General features: G+C 46.8%; 2 protein-coding genes across 6 annotated transcripts in view; both read right to left on the bottom strand.

Moving 5' to 3' along the window:
- The window catches only part of LOC103882502, a 186,387-nt gene that overhangs the window by 101,504 nt on the left and 63,311 nt on the right, over positions 1-21,572 (bottom strand). The window lies entirely within an intron of this gene.
- LOC116268488 (uncharacterized membrane protein C17A2.10c-like) lies at positions 11,670-21,515 on the bottom strand. Of its 2 annotated transcripts, XM_031663902.1 has the most exons (3): positions 21,261-21,515; positions 18,700-21,081; positions 11,670-16,125 (listed from the first exon to the last, which is right to left on the bottom strand). In XM_031663902.1, exon 3 carries the CDS (start codon positions 14,758-14,760, stop codon positions 13,819-13,821), a length of 942 nt encoding a protein of 313 aa, XP_031519762.1. In that variant the 5' UTR covers positions 14,761-16,125; positions 18,700-21,081; positions 21,261-21,515; the 3' UTR covers positions 11,670-13,818. The 2 variants fall into 2 exon arrangements, with proteins under 2 accessions (XP_031519762.1, XP_031519761.1); XM_031663901.1 differs by having other exon boundaries at positions 18,700-21,515.

Raw genomic sequence — 21,572 nt, 5'->3', positions numbered from 1 at the left:
AACAGGCTACACCGTCTAAGTTCGCGTACACTCTACGATGTTCACACAACAATAAAATTGCCTAACCATGCATTTCTCAGAACAAATTCCCATTGTTAAGTGAGGCATGATGGTATATACACTGCAAAACATTTTGAAACAGTAAAAGAATAAAGAAACTATTATTTATAAACCCATCACCTAAGCAACCCTGGATATTGTTTATTTATTTCCTTCTTCTTTTTTTTTTTTTTTTTAATTTGAGACAGAGTCTTGCTCTTATAGCCCAGGCTGGAGTGCAATGGTGCAATCTCAGCTCACTGCAACCTCCACCTCCCGGTTCAAGCGATTCTCCTGCCTCAGCCTCCCGAGTAGCTGGGATGACAGGCATCCACCCCCATGTCTGGCTAATTTTTGTACTTTTAGTAGAGACAGGGTTTCACCATGTTGGCCAGGCTGGTCTCGAACTCCTGACCTCAGGTGATCCACTCGCCTCAGCCTACCTATGTGCTGGGATTACAGGCGTGAGCCACCGTGCCCGGCCTCCTTCCTTCTTTTTTTTTCCCCCCCCCCAGCTGGGATCATGCTCTGTTTGTGAGTTTGAATACTGTTTTGGAGATTTACTTTTCTTATGTGCACAACGAACATTGTGAGCATAAAGCTTTTTGAGTCACTTTTACAGGAGAATTTCCCAGAAGACAAATCACTGGGTTAAAGGCTATGACAAAGCTCCTGATGCATGTATCATAACTATTGTTAGCCCTTCCCCCCAGAGTTGCAAACTAAAGCTCAAAGATTGAAATACACAGCAAAGCTGGACAGAAACCCAGGGCAAGGTATCCCATGTTCTGTGGTCTACGCTCAACAGCACAGCATGAAAGAGAAGGCGGCCCCTCCTGCAGAGCCCGGGTTATTGTGCACTGATGAGGACAGGCAGCCCCGTGGGGGATGAAACCTGGAACAAAGGCTGGGGCACTGAAAGGACAGCCTGGGGTTCAGGACAGCTGAGTGTGACTGGGGATTCTTCTGCAACTCTGTGACCCTGAGCAAGTCCCTTTGGCCTCAGTCTCAGCCCTGCAAAATGAGGGGCATGGACTGAGTCTAACACACCACCCCTCTGCCCAGATGCATCACTCCCAAACCAAAAACAGAAGCATTTTGATTTTAGCTTTGCACAGACTGACTAAAGACAATCCATTTGCTCCAGCTTGAGATAGTAACCGATTGCTCTCTTGGCCATAAAACTGCCCCGGCTAGATCTCCCAGCCAGCATGCTGGGGTCCATGAGACAGCTAGCTCCAGAAAACAGGCCCCAAGCTGGAATCTGCCAGAGAGTGGCAGGAGAATGCAGTCCTTTCAAGATCGGGTCAGATGGTCTCAGCACCAGGCTCCGCTGTCGGCCCTGTAAAGAGATTTCCCTGTCCACCCAGCCCTAGGGACAGACGGACAGATGGAGGGCGTCGGTACCAGCCGACCAGGGTGCTGGCCTGCTGCCTGCTCGCTGTGTGCACAGGGGTGCTGACGGACAGCTGCCCAGCGCTGCCTGCACAGGGTCCTGCGGGCGTCGAGGCTGCTGCTCTTTGTTTTTTCAAGTGGCCAGGAACTCAGGAAGCCACATCAGCAGTGCTGAAAATGGGACCAACAAAACAAGATGGGTGGGGACAGTGGTTTGTCAGATGCCCCTGAACTTACGTGTTTATCTGGCTGACACACAGACCACCATTTCCCAGCACGCAGAGGTGAGTGCCTGTTTGCGGTGGAGGGTCAAGGTCCTAGAATCCTACACTTACGTGTGTCTCTCTGACTTGCTGTGGTATTTTTGAGCCTGGAACAACGGTTGCTCCCCAGACGGAAGAACTGCCTCAGCTCTCTCAGAAAGAGGAATGGTGAGCTCAGGGCATGGTCTTTAAGGAAGATGAACGTATGGAACACCAGGAAACCAAGCCACTGGCGGGGACCACAGGGCGTGTGGAAGATGAACGTATGGAACACCAGGAAACCAAGTCACTGGCGGGACCATAGGGCATGTCATTTCCACACATAAAAGTCCATATACACAGAAGAACACGCTTTGCAAGAACATGTTCAAACAAAAAGATAAACATGTCAAAATGATGGTCTATGGGTTTAAAAAAAAAAAAGAATAGGATTCAGGCCTGGGGATAATCACCTTTAGTACAAGAAAAGAGGGGACGTGCAGGGACCAGTGGTGAGAATGTGCTGTGAGCTGACTGAGGAGTGTCACAAACTTCCAGGGCTTGATGGCCAAAAGCTTTTTAAATAAAGGAAAGAAAAAAAGACAAAAGTCAACCAAATGCGGGAGATGTCATTAAGAATGGCTTTTGGCCCCAATGCAGTGGCTCACGCCTGTAATCCCAGCACTTTGGGAGGCTGAGGCAGGTGGATCACTTGAGATCAGAAGTTCAAGACCAGGCTGGCCAGCATGGTGAAACGACGCCTCTACTAAAAATATAAAAATTAGCTGGGCATGGTGGCACATGCCTGTAATCCCAGCTACTCAGGAGGCTGAAGCAGGAGAATCAACTGAACCCGGGCAGTTGCAGTGAGCCGAGATGGAGCCACTGCACTCCAGCATGGGCGACAGACTGAGACTGTCTAAAAAAAAAAAAAGGCTTTTGAAGGGACTTTGTTTTTTATAAAGGGAGGAGGTTAATCCACATGGGACACAGGTGTGGGCCACCTTGGTTCTCAGCCTTGGGAGCGCATTCGAATCCCTCGGGGAGCTTTGAAAAGACACTAGATTCCATTGGCTTCGGGAGAATCGAGCTTTCAGGGTTAAACAGAGCCTGGGGTGTCTCATGAGTCGTTAGAGCTGAGAGGGCTGCACTGAAGTAACATGTGTGGCATCTGTCTGCTCAGGAGAATAGGAGGGAGGGCTTGCCGAGAGCTGGAGGAAGAAGGATTTTTGACGAGCAAGGGCCAGTTGCAGTCAGACATGGAGAAGGAGTGACTTGCAGTGGGCACCGTTTTGGATGAGGGAGGAGAGGAGAACCCGGAACGGAAGCAGGGGTGAGCATGCGCAGTAAGAACTGGTGGGTGGGGAGAGGGGAGCTGCAGATGCAAAGGAACAGTGAGGTAGGAAGGGAGCAGGGTCTGTGCGACCACGGGCCAACCTCTCACGTTACAGACACAATGAGAAAGCTGAGCCTCAGAGAAAGCAACTTATCCAGAGATGGGCCTCGAACGCAGCCACCCGACTCCACTGGCCTGTCCAGTGCTCTCCCCGCCGCCCCACGGAGCCTGTCTGCTCTGCCTGAGCAGCACGTCCCCATCACCCTCATCGGACCAATGATCATCACAGGGGCAGGGGAGAAGCCACCTCAGAGGGAGCTGGCAAGTGCTTTGAACCTCCTGAGGAACAAACCACCTGAAGAGGACTTTAGGAAGGAAACCAACTAATTGAGATTGCTTATTCCCTTCCCTCTCTCAGCTCAATGTTCTCATCCACTGCAAACTTTCCATCACCCTCTGAAGTCAGGGCTGCTTTTCTTCCTAATTCCTTAATTCTGGAGGCTCACTCGGTTGTTCTTTCAAGGCTGCCAGCCAGGCTAGGTGATTGTCGTAGCGATTCTCCAATTTCCTGCCTCTCTGATGGTCTGTTAGTCACCCTGCTGAGAAAGGGAGGTCTGTGGAGTTAGGGTCTGAGGGGAATGGCTGAGAACACTTGCTCTCAGCCAGAATGCATGGCGTGGCCATGTGTCCACCACGCTAAATGCCTCACAGGTACCCAATTCTCACAGACAGGAAAAGTAAGCCCAAGAGAGGCAATGTAAGTTTCCAAGTGACGGGCAAGTAAGCCCAAGAGAGGTAATGTAAGTTTCCAAGCTCCTCCTCATATGGAGGAGCTGGGTCTTACTTGCGCACTGCTGGGCCCACACCTGTGACAGCATGCGGTAGAGGCTTGCCGGGCGCGGTGGCTCACGCCTGTAATCCTAGCACTTTGGGAGGCCGAGGTGGGTGGATCACGAGGTCAGGAGTTCGAGACCAGCCTGACCAACATGGTGAAACCCCGTCTCTACTAAAAATACAAAAATTAGCCGGGCGCAGTGACATGCACCTGTAGTCCCAGCTATTTGGGAGGCTGAGGCAGGAGAATCGCTAGAACCCAGGAGGCAGAGGTTGCAGTGAGCCGAGATCACACCACTGCACTCTAGCCTGGGCGACAGAGCAACACTCCATCTAAAATTAAAAAAAAAAAAGAAAAAGAAAAAAGGCTTACTGAGCTGGAGAAAGTGGCCGGCCTGAGATCTGCCCTAGCGTTCTGGTTCCCAGCACACCTCTGGCTGGGACACAGGCCGGCTCAGCCTCTGTCGATCATCCTAAATATACCGCAGTCACAAGGGTTCTAGCCAGGCCTGCACACATCCCTGACTTAGCATGGTGCAGACCACACTGCCCAGGCTCCATTTGCCTGCCCTGGGCAGCCCTTCCAGCTCTGCTTCTGGTTACCTTGGCCCTAATTATCAGATTTCTGTCAGGATGTACTGGCAGAGAGCTGCTACCAGGGTGGGTCATGCAAAACATTCCGGAAGAAAACCCAGACTCTCGGGGTTGCCGAGGGAAATGAAAAGTCACGTCATTTTAACTCAAACTCTCCTCCCTCTCCCCCTGCCCCCAGACACACACATGAGCACTGCTTCTCCCCCTTATACATACTCAGATTCTCCAGTTGGTTGTTGGACCTGCAGGTACGTTTCTAGTTCATTAGCACTTATCAATTAATGCTAATGTGGACAGACTACATGGAGAGGTCATTGTATGTGTCTTGGCAACAGCCCAGCTAAAGGCCCAGTTGACAGCCAGTACTAATCACTGGATATGTAAGTAGAGATACTTCCATATAATATACTATGGTAGAGTTATGGACAAAGTGTTACTGGAGCTCACGGAGAGGGTGACTGATTGTTAGTGGTGGAGACATCAGAGAAGGCTTTATTGAGGAGGTGGATGGACCTTAAAAAAATGGGTAGGCTCTGGCTTGCCCCATGGGTATAATGAGGAGTTAGTCTAGACAAGCTATGACATCACAATATTCATAGTGGACACCAGGATCACTGTAGTCAACCAGAGAAACTCATGTCCCTGCAAGCGGCACGGTGCCCAGCAGTCACTGGATGTTGTTTGTTTGTTTTAGGGAACTTGAACAAGGCACGGAGGTTCTCTGGCCAGAGTTTCTTCATCTGTCAGGGAAGGGCAGGAGACAGGGAGGGTACTAAGGCCAGAGTAATAGGTGGAATTAGATGGTGCTTTGCTGGGTGTGGGAGATGCTGGCTTGATCCACTCACCCACCGTAGGGACTTTAGCTAACCACTTACTCTCACTGAGTCTCAACTTCTTCATTTGTGAAGAAAGATGGCAATCAATCTCTGCACCACCTGCCCCATGTTTATCCATGAAAACCTTCTGAGAATTACCACGACTGGAGGAGCAAAGGTGACTGCCGTGACTGTCACCTAGGCCGGCCGCTCAGGGTGCCCTGTGCTATGGGTTCCTGGCATGGCTCGGAGTGTGCTCCTCTCCTTAACGCCTCCCACTGAAGTGCGTGTTCCTTCCAGTTTCTCTCCCTGTTTAACACATCACCCCATGAGACAACCATGTGGGGAATGACATCAACCAGCCCTTATCTTGCCAATGCTGAGGGTTAGGCGTTTAAACAGGACTCGGCAGGGATGGTTTATTGCCATTCCACCAAACCTGGGGCCTCATGCGGGAGGACATAAGACTGGGGGTGTACTCAACTGCTGGGGGCTGCCAGTAGCTGGTGTTATCTTCACTGACATGTCTCGTGATTAATTCTGGCCTTCAAGTGACTTGCCAGATCACCTATACCTGGCCTCTGCATGTAATCTCTCAATGTGGGCTAGTTTGGGCCTCTTCAGAGTGTGGAGACTGGGTTCCAAGAGAAAATGTCCTGAGAGAGAAAAAAAGGAAGTGCACAGAATTTGTATGACCTGACCTTGTAATTCACACAATGTCGCTTCCCCCGTATTCTATTGATCAACGCAGTAGCAAAGTTCTGCCTGTGTTCAAGAGAGAGGCAGATAGACCCCAGCCCTCAGTGGGAGGAGTAGCAGGATCACATTTTAAGAAGAGAATGTAGGATGGACATATTGTTGCAGCAATCTTTGAAAAACACGATCCACCACAATGTTCCTTGCCCTGATATTGGAAGCCCTTCTCCGCATGCTGCCAGCAGCATCTCCCGCGGTCTCTCGACACAAACCCCACTCCAGGCAGGCCAGCCTCCTCACTGCACCCAAAGCGTGCCATCCTCACCCCAGCCTGAGAGGCTTGGTCCTGTCGCACTCAGACCTCACTCTCTTCTTTCTTATTTCCAAGTCCTGTCTCCCAAATGATTCAGGTTCCTGGTGTGTTAGAGTTAGCAGCTAAAACCAAAAGGGAAGTCTTTTAGCAAACATAGTTCCTAGGGCCTTCTTTATTACTGTAGTGTGAGACCTGTTTCTTTCTTAGAAGTAGTAAAAATTCTACTATTCGGAGATTCACTGATTCTGAAAAGTATCCACCAAGCATGATTCCCTTCAACCGCAATCATTGCATGCATACTTATGAAATTCAGGTTCCTTGTCTCTTCCAGACAGAAATAATGACTATAATAAATTAAAGGCGGCTTGTTTTAAACCAACAATGGTGTGGCTGACAACGAAAGTGTAAATATGGCTATAGTTAATGGATTTTTTTGGCCTTCCTTCATTTCAGCTTATTAGACCCATGACTAATAAAGGGCTGACACTGCTCACTAATTACTCCCCAATTAAATCAAGGGCCAGGCCCCGCCTCTTATGCAGATCCCAGTCCCTAGGAGCTCTGGACATCTAATGGTGCTCAGGAAACACTCAGTTGTTGCTTGGAAAAAAAACAACCCTGAAATCCACAAGACAGCCGAATTGGGCTATTCCTCTACATTCTACCTGCAGATGCGTGTTCCCACTGAGTACAACGGAAGCCACTAACAGTGGCATCCATTCCTCACTCACAACCTGGGAAGGCACAGAGGGAAGGTGCTGTTATCCCCATTTTCCTGATGAGGAAGTTGAGGCTTAAAGAGGTTAAGGGGTTTTTGCAAAAACCAGTGGCCTCTGTGTTGATGAAGTGAGGAGGTGAGAACTTTTGTGCCGTCTTTTCATTTCTCAGTCCAGATTGCTTTTTACTGTACCACCTCCAGTTTAGCTGGCTCATTCACTCATCCAAGTATTCGGTCATTGATATAATTGACAAATGCTTGCTAAGCATATCCTTTGTACACAGCACAGTGTAGGCACCGGGGAAACAATGGTGAACAAGAAAAAGTGGCTGCTTGCATTGAGTGGTCCAAAGGGAAAGGTGGCAGGGAACACCCAAGCAATTATACACATAAGATCACTGGACATATGACAAATGTTATAAAGAAAATAGAACAGAGTCATGTTCTGTTATGGGATACAGAGTGGCCAGGATAGCCAGAGCAGCGAGGGAGAAAAGCACCTCTTTAGTGAGGATTACCAGGCAAGGCTTCCTGAGAATGTGACGCCAGAACTGGAACCTTAATGAAGACAGGGAGCCAGTTATGTAAAGATCCGGGGAAGAGGAGTCCCAAGAAGAGGTGACAGCAAGTGCAAAGGCTCTGAGCCAGGAATAGGAATAGCCTGGTCATGTCAGGGGGACAAAAAGGCCACTTAGGTGAGAAATCTTGAGCAATGGAGAGAATAGAGGGAAGTGGAAGGTAGAGGGCCTCAGAGGCCATCCTAGGGATGGTAAAGGAAAGCCTGTGCCAGCCAGGGAGGACCTGCAAGAGCGGGCCACCCTTCCCATCACCTGAAGGTGTCTGCAAGAATACGGTGGGCTTGGCTTGTCTGTTTCTGAGTTTGATTTCTTTCCAAGGCAATCCTAAAGGCAAAAGTATACCCTTGAGCCCTTAATAGCTTAAATATGGCAACTATATGCATCATTTCATAGTCTTTCACTCGCACCCTCTGTCAATGGGTTTGATTTACTTTAAGGTGCTGCTATTGTTTGTGTTAATGTGAATTCTGTGTCAGTATTCAAATAGTAAGCTCGTCACAAAATCTTCAAGCCAGCTTTCTGTTTAAAATTCCATTTTATTTTTATGATACATTAATTTATATTCGAACTATAAAAAATTTAAAAATAGTTGGGACTTTCAGAAAGGCACCAAGAATAAAATGTAAATCTCCTGTAAAGAGTGGAATTGATCTAAAAGTGAAGGGCTAAAAGTCTGAAGGGCATCTCTCATTCTCCTCTAAATGCAACCTGTCCTCTCAGCAGCTTCCCCAGCTGAAAGTGAGGCCATTGACTTTCGTTAAAGCATTTGCCCTTCTAAACTTTAGATTCCTTTTCTGCTGACTGGGGATTTATTTCAAAGGACTACAATGAGAGTTAAATAAGATAATGCAAGTAGAGCACCTAAAACAACGCCCAGCTCAGAGAAGATGCTCCAAAATACTAGCTCTGGGTCAGGCAGGGTGGCTCACACATGTGATCCCAGCACTTTGGGAGGCTGAGGTGTGAGCAACACTTGAGCTCAAGAGTTCAAGACCAGCCTGGGCAATGTAGCAAGACCCCATCTCTAAAAAAAAAAAAAAAGTTGCTGGGCATAGTGGCATGTACCTATATTCTCAGCTGCTCAGGAGGCTGAGATAGGAGGATTACTTGAGCCCAGGAGTTCAAGGCTGCAGCAAGCTAGGATCATGCCACTGCACTCCAGTCTGAATGACAGAGCAAGAACTTGACTCTAAATACACACACACACACACACACACACACACACACACACACACACACACACTATATTGTATATATAGTAGCCCTGAGGCTTCATCCAGAGCAGAGCATCCAGCGGATATTCCATCAAGGAGCGTTTACTTGCTTGTAAAGAAGAACATTCTAGCAATCAAAGCTGCCCACAACTTAAGGGTGTCCTGTCAAAGTGTCATATCAAATAATTTACCAGGAACTTTCAATCATAAAATTGAGAAACTCCTCCTTCAACTCTCTTAATCTCCTTTTCCCTGTAAAGTCAGATTCCTTCTCTGGTCCCTGCCACTTAATTTCAGATATTCTTCAAATTCATATTGACGGTATATTTTATGCTATATGCCAGGCATTGTATTAGATGCTGTGGTCCAGCAGTGAACAGAGTGGGCATGCGTCCCACCCTCGGGGAAGTGCCAGCCCCAGAGCCGCAGGCATCTCTCATGCTGATGTCACTGTTGAAGTAGCTGCATTCCACATGGAGGAAACTGAGGAACCACGCTCATTCTTTTACTGACAGGGTTTTCCAAGGGATGTGACATGCATGGAAATAATTAATAGAGGTGACGTTCGGATTCCCAGGACCTCTGTTGGATCCAATCTGCAACCTGCCTTGGAGACATCATCTGTGGGTCTTGGAGTGGAGAGGAAATCCTGGGATCCTGGGACTGCGTCACATCAATGCCCTTTCCCCCGCCTGCCCCTCCGAGCCTTGGCCAGCCTGAAAGGAGCACACTGAGAAGTAAAACCACATCCTTGGCTGCTTGAGTGCCTTTGCAAGACCTTCTTTTTTATTTTTTATTTTTTTTTCTTTTGAGACGGAGTCTCCCTCTGCCACCCAGGCTGGAGTGCAGTGGCATGATCTTGGCTCACTGCAACCTCTGCCTCCCGGGTTCAGGCAATTCTCCTGCCTCAGTCTCCTGAGTAGTTGGGATTATAGGTGCCCACCACCATGCCCAGCTAAGTTTTTGTATTTTTAGTTGAGACAGGGTTTCACCATGTTGTCCAGGCTGGTCTCGAACTCCTGACCTTATGATCCGCCCACTTCGGCCTCCCAAAGTGCTGGGATTACAGGCGTGAGCCACCGCGCCCGGCCACAGGACCCCTTTTATGTGCTCAGATGGACGGACGTGCTGTGCAGAGAGTGGAGCTGCTGGGCTCTTTTTGAGAGGGAGTGTTTCCCCAAATTGAAGACAAATTCTCCAGAAGTACAGGAAGCATACACAGGGACCAACCCAGTTAAATGAAGAAGAACAGTTTACTCAGTGGCTCTTCAGTTAGAAGCTTCAGTGGGGATCCAGCAGCAGGCTAAGTCATGGCAAAGTTGGATGGGTAAAAGAGAGAAAGATGACGGTCTCATAACCACACCCTGTCCCTATGCCACCTCCACGCCCTGCCCTTCTGGACTAGTCACGCTCTCACACACTCTGGCACACACTCACGCTCACACTCACACTTACATGCACACACACGCTTCTTCCGTTCAATGCCATGCCCCCGGATTGCTGTGGGTATGTGCCACCCCTCCCCCGCCCTTTCCCTGCATCAAACCAAAGAGCACGTTTGCTCACAGCCCAACCTTCGGGAACACAGTTCCCCTGGGCTTCTTCCTAAACTTCCTATTATGCATCAAGAACACATTGTCCTTTCAAAGCTAGGACTGAGACAGGACCAAGACCTAATATTTGTCCCATGAGTCACCACATTACGCATTACCAAGAATGCTCACAGCCTGTAAGAAGCCTTGCGGGTCCCTAAAGTACCTGAAGTCACAGCCACTTAACTCCAGCTGGACAGACCCAAGCTGGGCTCACCAGTGTCTCGCTGACTGGTGACGCGTCAGCCCTGTCAGGCCACCAGCCTGCCTAAAAGTCAGCTCTCAACATGGCGCTCCTTTGCGAAGGAACCACTCGTGGGCGACATGGATGTCCACCCCTGGGCGTGGACAGGATGTAGTGGGTGTACTTCAGTGGTACCACGCAGCACCTACAAGTCATCGCCTGTATGCACACTTGGTAGTATGAATGAATCTTAAAATCCTAGTGCCAAATAAAAAAGCCAGCAGCAGAATAAGGTATACAAAATCCCAAATCATTTACATACTTTAAAACAACATGCATCCTGAAAACTAAGCACCAATATCACTTATACGAGAACATGCACAAACACAAAGAGGGACGGCAAGTGTATTAGAAGCCATCCCACTATGGATGGGGAAACGAGAATACATAAGCAAATCAAGAGAGGGAATGTGTAGGGACCAATGATGATAATAAGTCATGAACTGCAGAGTCTGATTAACTCAGTCCTCGGATTCTCTTCACCAAAGTCAAAAAAAGGGGAGTGGGGGTAGGGAGGACACATAAATCTCTGACCTTGTTTACCGGTTTGTTTTTTTGTTTGTTTGTTTTGAAACTGAGTCTCGCTCTGTCGCCAGGCTAGAGTGCAGTGGCACGATCTAGACTCACTGCAACCTCCGACTCCCTGGTTCAAGCTATTCTCCTGCCTCAGCCTCCCAAGTAGCTTGGATTACAGGCACCTGCCACCACGCCCAGCTAATTTATTTTTTGTATTTTTAGTAGAGACAGGGTTTCACCATGTTGGCCAGGATTGTCCCCTGACCTCGTGATCCACCTGCCTCAGCCTCCCAAAGTGCTGGGATTACAGACGTGAGCCACCGTGCCCAGCTGGTTTATTTGTTTATAGAGACAGGTCTTGTCCTGTCATCCAGGATGGAGTGCTGTGGTGTAATCATAGTTCACTGTAACCTCGAATACCTGGGCTCATGGGCTCAAGCCATCCTTCTGCCTTAGCCTCCCGAGTAGCTGAGACTATAGGTGTATGCCACTGCAGCAGGCTAATTAAAAAAAAAAAAAATTTAGAGATGGGGTCTTGCTTTGTTGCGCAGGCTGGTCTCAAACTCCATCTTTAAGTGATTCTCTTGCCTTAGCCTCCCAAAGTGCTGGCATTACAGGTGTGAGCCATAGTGCTCTGCCTGACCTAGGTTTAGATTTCCAACCTCAGCTCCCACTTCCTTGAGCCTCAAGCCAAATGGGATGACCTGTGACTCACACAACACTCCTGATTCTTTGCCTCTGATTATGCTGCCATTCTATGGCCAAGTCTGCCCCACACTTCAAGGGCCAGCTCCGGTGCCGCCCCCTCTGGAGGCTTCCTCCTGTCTTCCTAAACCATCGTGCTACTTTCTCTGCCCCACACTGCAGGCACTGGTCAGCGTCTTTGGCAGTATATCTTTATTTGTAAGCAGAAGTAACCCCATTGGAGCCTCTAGGGTGGGGCTGCTCTGTTCAAGGAGGCTGTGCACAGGGGCTCTTTGTGTCTTTGGCCATCTGCACTCCCAGATTGCAAGGTATGTCTTCTAAGCGCACTCTTCAAAGCACTTACCCTGAAAGGAACACTTTCTCTACACAGAGATGCAGTACTTTCCCAGGAGAACCCATCATGGAGAAGAGGCCCATGGATAGATGCTTGGTGAATGGACAAATAACAAGAGGACTTCCACAAGTCCTTCTATAGTTAAGCCCTAGGCTCTCTTCCCACACCCAAGACAGCTCTCTGGAATTCTGTTTCCTCCCTTCGTGCAAGCCCCAAGACTCAGCCAGGCTGCCTCTTCCCTTTCAAACTACTTCCACCCTAAGCCTCCTCTAAAATGGCACCTGACTGTGGAAGCCATTATCTTGTTATTTGGACAACCACTCCCCAGAGTCCCCCTCAACAATAGATACTTAATCAGAAGCCATCTAGAGTCCTACAAACTAAAGATCTGGGAGCTGGAAACCTTAGAAAGTGGTGTAAGCTCCCTTCCCTGTCTTCAGTGTGTAGATATCAGTAACAAACATTTCTGAGCACCTGTTACATGCCAGGCACTGATTTTGACCCTGGAGACATGATGGCGAGTAAAGGAAGGTGAGCCCTCCCCTCATGAGGCTGGCTGATAATCTACTACTTCCCAGGGTGCAACTCTCACCCACTCTCCAAAGACAAGCATGTGAATTTTGCCAAATTCAATTTTCATTCCCCTGGGGCCTGTGCCGTGTTGGCAACAAAGGGGAGCAACTGGCTGGAGACCAGCTGCCTCGCAAGGCCCTGCCAGAGCTGGCACAGAGGGCTGGTGTTTCTATTCCCAGGGCCTGGCTCCCAACCAGGATGGCATCTGCTCAGCATCTGGAGCCCGGCATACTCTAATTGTCCTGTGGCCTCGTGGCACTTCCAGCCTATCAACTCAGTTTTTCTGGAAAAGCAACTCCTGTGTTTATTGGTTTTTTGCCCCAGATTTAGGTCACTAGAATTTTCCTTAAGGATGGAAAAACTCAGAGAACCAGATCTGGATGACTCTCTCATGCCGGGATGTGAGTGGGAGGGACTGGTGACATACTAAAGAGAAGCTGGCTCAATGCCACACCTAGCACTCACTGCCTCACTACCTTGCTGAATAGCACTGGTCCTTCCTGAGCCGTTGGACGAGGAGCTAGGGGCCGTCACCCCAGTGAGGTGGCATTGCCTTGCTGTGTGGGCATAACTGAATCCCTGCCCTCTCTGGGCTGACACCCTCTCAAGTGATTCCTAAGCAGATGAAATCACGGATACAAAGGAACTTGCTAAGCGCTGTAAAACTGTAAGGTCCTGTTGAGACTCTGTGTACTTTCCTCTCAGTTTTGCTGTCAACCTATAGCTGCTTCTAAAAAAAATAAAGTCTATTAAAATAACAAATTTTTAAAAAGTAAGGCCTTATGGCAAACCCTAGGAAAAGAGGCTGTAGGTTCTTAAAAAAGCTCCACTTATTTCTGTGCAGCCTTGCAAGGTGTGGGAATTTCTCTGAGCCTCAGTTTCCCTGTTCTACTAATAAAATAATGGGTTTGTAAATACTGGGTTAATTGTAGAGTACTGCTCCTTTGTGAGGTCTTGTTATTATCTGCCACCTACTAAAAGAGACTGTTCTGAAGGTCAACCAGCAAGTCCCAAGTTGGTGGAAATTCTGAAGCTCTTAAAGAACACTGGAAAGCCCTAGAGAAAGTATAAGTACATGTTTCACAGGCATCTTAAACTTAGCATGTTCAGAACTGAGCAGGAGGAGGAGGAAGACAAGAAGGAGAAGACAAAGGAGGAAGAGAAAAAGAAGACAGGAGGAGGAGAAGACAGAGCAGGAGGAGAAGGAAAAGGAGCAGGAAAAGCAGAACCAGAAGCAAAGGCCACAGAAGAGGAGGAAGAGGAGAAAGAGGAGGAAGAAAAAAAGAAGGAAGGTGTAGCAACAGCAGCAGCAGCTGAAGCAGAGGCAGAAAAGAGAAGTGGGCATGGAAGCAGCAGAAAAGGCAGAAGGCTAAGTGGCAGAAACATGCAAAGCAGAAGTCCATGCTCAGAAAGCCGAAGCCGCACACACAGACACATGCAGATGCAGAGGAAAAGCGAGAAATTGAGAAAGGAAGAGGAAGAGAAGTCGATGTCATAGCCCTGGAAGGAGAAACAAGGGCAGTGAGAGAAGAAGCAGAAGGAGTAAAAATAGAAGAAGGGGACCCGAAGAAGAAGAGCAGGGGAGAAGAGGAAGGGGAGAAAGAAGAGGGAAGAGCAAGGCAGGATGCGGAGGGAAGAGGCAGATGTAGTCATAGTGGAGGAAGGAGAAGCTGCAGCAGAAGGAGAAGCAGCAAAAGCAAAAGTTAGAGCAGAGAAAGTGGAAACAAGCCAAAGTAGAAGTAGCAGAACGAAGAGAAGCAGCAGAGAAGGCAGGAGGAGGAAGAAAAGAGCAAGAGGAGGAGGAAAAGGAAGAAAAAGCAGAAGCAGAAGTAGATGAATATGTTGCACAAGAAGCACCAGCAGGAAAAGCAGAGGCAGAAGCAGCAAGCACTGGGGGAAAGAGAAGCAGAAGGGAGAAGCAACAGCAAAGAAGAAGCACCAGCAGAGGCAGCAGTAGAAGCATGGGAAGCGGAAGGGGGGGGAAGAGAGGGCGGAAGAGCAGGACTGGGTGAGGGGAGTCATAGTAGAGGGAGGATGAGGAGCAGAAACAGAAAAAGCAGCTGAGAAAAAAGCAGAAGCAGAAAAGGCAGAAGCCAAAGTACAAAGCAGAAGCTGAAGCCAACGCAAAGCAGCAGACACAAGAGGAGAGACGGCAAAGCCACAGACCCAACCACTGAAGCATAAGCTGCAAAAAAAGGACAGAATCAGCAGAAGCCAAAGCAAAGGAAGTCAAAGCAGAAGGAGCATCCCAAGGCAGAGGCTGTGTGCCCACTGAGGGGTAAGGAAGAGAGGACACAGGCCTGGCCACCTGATTGGACCATTGGCTCTCCGAACCCTAGTGTCCTCCAAGAGACAAAGAGGTGGGTGAACCAGTGAGACGTTCTTGCAATTCTAATCATTTGTGCCAAAAATGAGGATAGGCTGAAGCAGGAAAGGTTCCCAAGACAAAAACAAGGACAAAGGAATAAATTTTGATCAAGCACCTTCCATGGGCCAAGCACAAAGGAGACTCAGCCCCTGCTTTCCATGAGCTCACAGTCTAGACAGGGTGATGCCAATGGTCAGAAGAGGGGTAGGAATTGCAAAGACCCATAATTTGGGAAATGAGGAGACATTAGAGAGGCTTTAGAAAGGGGTAGGATTGTTAAAAGACAAAAGCATTAAAAATAACTATATAATGATTTGTTAATGGTTATACAACATGAAAATATGTATATTGCAACATCAAAAACATAAAATGGGAGGAGGACCAAAAGTAGTATTTTTGTACATCATAAAAATTAAGTTGTTACCAGCTTAAAATAGACTGCTATAACCATAAGATGTTTTAGGTAAGCCTCATGGTAACCACAAAGCAAAAACCTACACTAAATACACAAAACAGAAAGAGAAATCAATGCCACTATAGAAATCATCAAATCCCAAAGGAAGAGAGCAACAGAAGAAGAAAGGAACAAAGGATCTACAAATTAGAAAACAACTACCAAAATAGCAACAATAATTCTTACAAATCAATAATCACTTTAAATGTAAATGGATTAAATTTTCCAATCAAAAGACACAGTGGCCAATTGGATTAATAACAAGGCCCAGCTATATGTATATAGCTGGATTTGATGATTTCTATAGTGTTATGGTTATAATATTCTAGAAAAGAAAAGCAGCTTTTGTAAGGCCATAGCTCTCACAGACAATGACACCTCTGGTAGATCTGGGCAAAGTAAATCGAAAACCTTCTGGAAAGGGTTCACCATTCTAGATGCCATTAAGAACATTGGTGATTCACGGGAGGAGGCTGAAATACTAACATTAACAGGAGTTTTGAAGAAGTTGGTTCCAACCTTCATGGATGACTTTGAGGGCTTCAAGACTTGGGTAGAGGAAGTCCTGCAGATAAGGTACAAATAAATAGCAAGATAACTAGAATTATTATAGAAGTAAAGCTCGAAGATGTGACTAAATTGCTGTAATCCCATGACCAGACTTGAATGGATGAGGAGTTGCTTCTTATGGATGAGCAAATAAATGGTTTCTTTTTTCTTTTCTCCTTTCCTTTGTTTTTATTTTTATTTTTATTTTTTATCTTTTATTTTTTGAGATGGAGTCTCACTCTGTTTCCAGGCTGGAGTGCAGTGGCGTGATCTCGGCTCACTGCAATCTCCACTTCCCGGGTTCAAGCAATTCCCCTGCCTCAGCTTCCCGAGTAGCTGGGACACTACAGGCACGCAGCAACACACCTGGTTAATTTTTTGTATTTTAGTAGACACAGGGTTTCACCATGTTGGCCAGGATGGTCCGGATCTCCTGACCTCATGATCTGCCCACCTCGGCCTCCCCAAGTGTTGGGACTACAGGTGTGAGCCACTGTGCCCAGCCAAGAAATGGTTTCTTAAGATACAACCTACTCCTGCTAAAGATGCTGTGAGCATTGTTGAAATGACAACAAACAATTTAGAATATTACATAAACTTAGCTGATAAAGCAGTGATAATGTTTGAGAGGACTGACTCAATTTTGAAAGAAGTTCTAATGTGGGTAAAATGCTACCAATAGCATCACATGCTATAGAGAAATCTTTCATAAAAGGAAGAGTCAATATCAATGTTGCAAACTTCAACGTTATCTTATTTTAAGAAATTGCCACAGACATCTCAACTTCAGCAACCGTCACCTTGATCAGTCAGCAGCCATCAACATCAAGGCAAGAACCCCCACCAGCAAAAAGATTATAACTTGCTGACGGCTCAGATGATCACTATCATTTTTTTAGCAATAAAGGATTTTAAAATCAGTAATGTACATTTTTTAAAGATGTATTGCTATTGCACACATAATAAACTACAGCATAGTGTAAATATAACTTTTTACATGCACTGGAAAACCGAAAAATTCATGACTTGCTTTATTGTGATATTTGTTTTATTACAGTGATCAGAACTGAACCCAAATATCTCCAAGGTATGCCTGGATGTCAGTTAGGTCCGTCTGGTCTATAGTGCTGTTCAAGTCCAATGTTTCCTTATTGATTTCATGTCTGGATGATCTATCCATTGTTGAAAGTGTGATGCTGAAGTACCCTACAATTATTGTATTGCTGTCTATTTCTCCCTTCAGATCTGTTAATATTTACTTTTTATATTTGAGTGCTCTGATGTTGGGCATATATATATTTGCAATGTTACAGCTTCTTGATGAATTAAAGCCTTTATCATTATATAATCACCTTTGTTTCTTGTGACAGTTTTTGACATAAAGTCTATTTTATCTGGTAACAGTACAGCTACTACTGCTCTCTTTTTGTTTCCATTTGCATGGAATATCTTTTTTATCCCTTCTCTTTCAGCGGTGGCTCATGCCTGTAATCCCAGCACTTTGGGAGGCCGAGGCAGGCAAATCACGAGGTCAGGAGTTCAAGACCAGCCTGGCCAACATGGTGAAACCCCGTCTCTGCTAAAAGTACAAAAATTAGCCGGGCATGGTGGCATATGCCTGTAATCCCAGCTACTCAGGAGGCTGAGGCAGAAGAATTGCTTGAACCCAGGAGGGGGAGGCTGCAGTGAGCCGAGATCATGCCATTGCACTCCAGCCTGGGCGACAGTACGAGACTCTGTCTCAAGTAAATACATAAATAAATAGCAGATGTCCTCCTGTGGTCCAGCTGAGGGCTTCCTCTCCAGCTTCCTCTTCTGCCCAGCCCCTGCACTCCAGCCACACATGGCTTTCCTCTGGGTTCTTAAACGTACCAAACTCCTCCCAGGTTCGGAGCCTTCGCACAAGTATTTCCTCTCTCTGGAACATTCTCCCTGAGTCTTCCCCCAATCCCCATTCATACCAGTTCTACGACTTTAAGCAAGTCCCTTTTCCTCTGGGGACTCAGAATCCTTAGCTAGGCACTGAGGAGGCTGGACTATTCGGTCTCCCAGTTCCAACAGTCTGTGGTTTTTCTGTTATTGAGTGTATTCATTTCGGAACTGGCAGTGAAATGGCAGAACTGGAGGTGAGAATAAATACCCCTAAAGAAACAAATTCTCCTGCTCCCTTTGTTGTTGCAACATTTGTACTGGAAAGTGACTTCCAAAGCTACAGGCCAAGGGAATATTTTGTCATTTGCAATTTAATTCTTGGTTCCATTACTTAAACTGGTGACTGAAATTTTCCATTCCCCCTCGAAATCACCAGAAAGTGGGCATAACCCACCTCAGGTGTTCCAAGGACATGATGTATAGTCTATAGGTTAACAAGTTACTATCAGCAGTCTCCTAAAATACATCATGTGTGACTGTTAACTGTATTAAAGAATAAATAAGGACATGTTGGACACATTAACTTTGGGGATCTTTTTATCCTAGGATATATTCTTCCCCATTTAACTTTCATTCCTTCTAATTTCCAAACTTAGATCTCTAGAATGAAAACGTCTAGTCTTCTTTTGCTCAGAATACTAAGTAATAATTATCCCACCTTGTTTCCACAGTAGCAGCCCGTGTCTCATATTTGCATACTTTTATTTCTAAACACTAAAATGCAAAAGAGAGAAAACAGAGTAATGCAAGAGAACCAGATGGGAATAGGATTTTAGTCACTCTCTGAACAAGACATTTTCTCTTCCCCATACAACATGTTCCATGTGCCAGAGGGACAGTCTCCTTGTTGGGAATTGATTGTATGTATGTTCACTCTTGCAGAAATTAACCTCCAAGAAGCCTGGCAGACTGCCAGGGACCCCAGGCTCTGGGGATGAGAGTCAGGGTCAGGGGCTTCTTTAGGGACTCAATCCAAGAGCCTGACATTCACAGCAGTTTTCCTGCTTGAAAGACCTCTCTGTGTGAGCTCCCCATGAGAGGGCATGGGAGTGCAGAGCAAGGTGCAGAGATGACAAACTCTTCTAATGAAGTCACCCCACCAGCACTGCAAGGGCATCTTCTTTGCATTCATGCACATCAAATAGGCTTGCAAATAAAAGCATAGCTCTCCTGGAGCTATAGAGTGGGAGTTCTTTGGGGGCAAAATGTAAACCTAGCACCTGCCATGTAATAATCTGTGCTTCAGAGGATCAGCCCCCAATCTAGATGATCCTCAGGCATTTTAAGATAAGTTCCCTCTAATTGAGCTCATTTTAGTTTAATTTTAGTTTAATTAATTGGATCCAGGTAACTTGTACATAAAGCCTGCACACACACACAAAATTAAAATATGCCTAAAGTGGTATTGTCTTTAATCCCTGTTGAGCAGGTTAAAGAAATTCGGACTTTGGGTGTTTTCCTCTTGGAAGTCCCCTCTCACTAGAGAGAGAGCTGTTTTTCTTTCTCCTTCTTTCTCTTTCCTTTGCCTATTAAGCCTCTGCTCCTAAACTCCTCATGTGTGTGTGTCTGTGTCCTAAATGTTCCTTGTGCAAGACAACAGACCCCATGTGTTTACCCCAGACAACAGCTGCTTCATATTGGGGACCTCGTCCGGGATCCCAAGGTTCAACATTCATGGAAACGCAACATCTGGTGGAGGCAAACCAGCGTTAGAACCCGTCAGAATGGCTGACAGCAATCAGACTCCAAACGCTGCTGCAGACAGAACCACGCATGGACATGCCTTTCTTCCAAGGAGCCTTTGATCAGGCCCAGGAGGAGCCCTAGCTGCTGTTCCACACACAATGCCCCTTTTCAGCAAGAAGTAGCTGGACACCCCCTAACAACAGTTTATCCAACACCCCCTAACAACAGTTAGGGTTACCACTCCAGAGGGGGGAATGATACAGGAGTTAAGTAGAAATTACTTAGGCAGATAGTGAGAGTATGGAACTCTTAGGTAAGATTTTCCTTTGGATGAAAAGCAGCCCCAAATTATTTTTCTTTCTGACACAGAGCTGCCTATAAAACAAAGCTGCAGACACAGATGCTGTCAGTTGTGCCAATTACATTCAAGATGGCGGCTCCCTCTTCCCTTCTCTGCCACCACGTGTACAGGAAGGAGCAGACAAGATGGCACTGGTCAAGAGGACAGTTCATTTGCATAATAAGATTAGGGTGGGGCAGCCAGCCTTCCCTGCGCAGTATGTAAACATCACACCTGATCGAACCAATCTGTGAGCCCTATGTAAATCAGACACCACCTCCTCAAGTCAGACCATAAAATCCGGCACATCCACCACACGCTCATCCTTCCTTGGAACTCCTCTCTTGCTCACTAGAGAGAGGGCTGTTTTCCTTTCTCTTTCTTTTTCTTTTGCCTATTAAACCTCCACTCCGAAAAAAAAAAAAAAAAGACAGAAATGTGGACTTTATCATGAAAGTGGTAGCCATTTGGATTTTAATCAGAGGAATGACTGAATTCCTACCATAGGCTAGGGGAAACTGAAAATAGTGTCTCCTCCAAAAACGATGCAAATCTCTGTTGCAAAAATTTCTACAGGAGCGTTGTGGGTAGGGGGTAACAATAAATCTACAATATTGCAAGGCCTTCACCTACTGTCCTCTCCACACACACCAAACACTCACCCATCTTCAAAAAACCCCCTGCAGTCTCAATCCCTCTCCCTCTACTTCCCCCTACTCCTCTCCCCTCACCCACCCCCACCCCATACAGGAGACCAGAGACCATTCACATAGCTGAGGGAGTTTGGAAGGGAAAAGAGGTAAGTCAGCTGACTTTTAGGTGCCTTTCACATTTCCCTCTCAATAAATCTAAGTAAAGAAGCTGTCCTTGTAGACTCACGGCCCACAGGGTGACCTGCTAATGGGGCCAGTCTCGCAGACGCTCTTTAGTTAATGCAAAGTGCAAAGACTGGAGTTAACAGATGCTTTGTGTTCCCACAGAGATGGATCACTTGGTGATACACTGACTTTCCATCTGTAAAGTAGAGGAGAGCAACACTTAACACCTTAGTGGAAGGAAGGTATCAATTAGTAAACAAGCATTTTTGGTGCATCTACCAAGCGCTTAGCCCTGTGCACCGGGACAACCAATACGAATAAAGAGAGGAGGGCTGCTGTAAAGGCTCTTGGTCAAGCCGCAGCCCATTCACTCACTGTGTGCCCTTGGGCAAGTTGTTTCACCCTTGTAGGTATTGTTTCCTCATCTGTAAAAGAAGGACAATAATATTACCTACCTTAAAGCATTGTTGGGGGAACGAACTGAGAGAATTCATTTAAGAGTGATTTGGGGACTGAGATAATTCATTTAAGAGCAATTTGGGGCTGGGTGTGGTTGCTCACACCTGTAATCCCAGCACTTTGGGAGGCCAAAGTGGGCATCTCACCTGAGTTCAGGACCAGCTCAGCAAACATGGCAAAGCCCCGTCTGTAATAAAAATACAAAAATTATCTGGGCATGATGGTGCG

The sequence above is a fragment of the Papio anubis genome, chromosome 2, assembly GCF_008728515.1.
Source record: "Papio anubis isolate 15944 chromosome 2, Panubis1.0, whole genome shotgun sequence".
NCBI lineage: Eukaryota > Metazoa > Chordata > Mammalia > Primates > Cercopithecidae > Papio > Papio anubis.
This window is presented reverse-complemented; position numbering and strand designations above follow the sequence as displayed.

Coding starts and splice junctions, on each gene's coding strand:
- LOC116268488 (XM_031663901.1), bottom strand. CDS start 14,760: ATGACTCCCCTCACCCAGTCCTGCTCTTCCGCCCTCTCTTCCCCCCCC.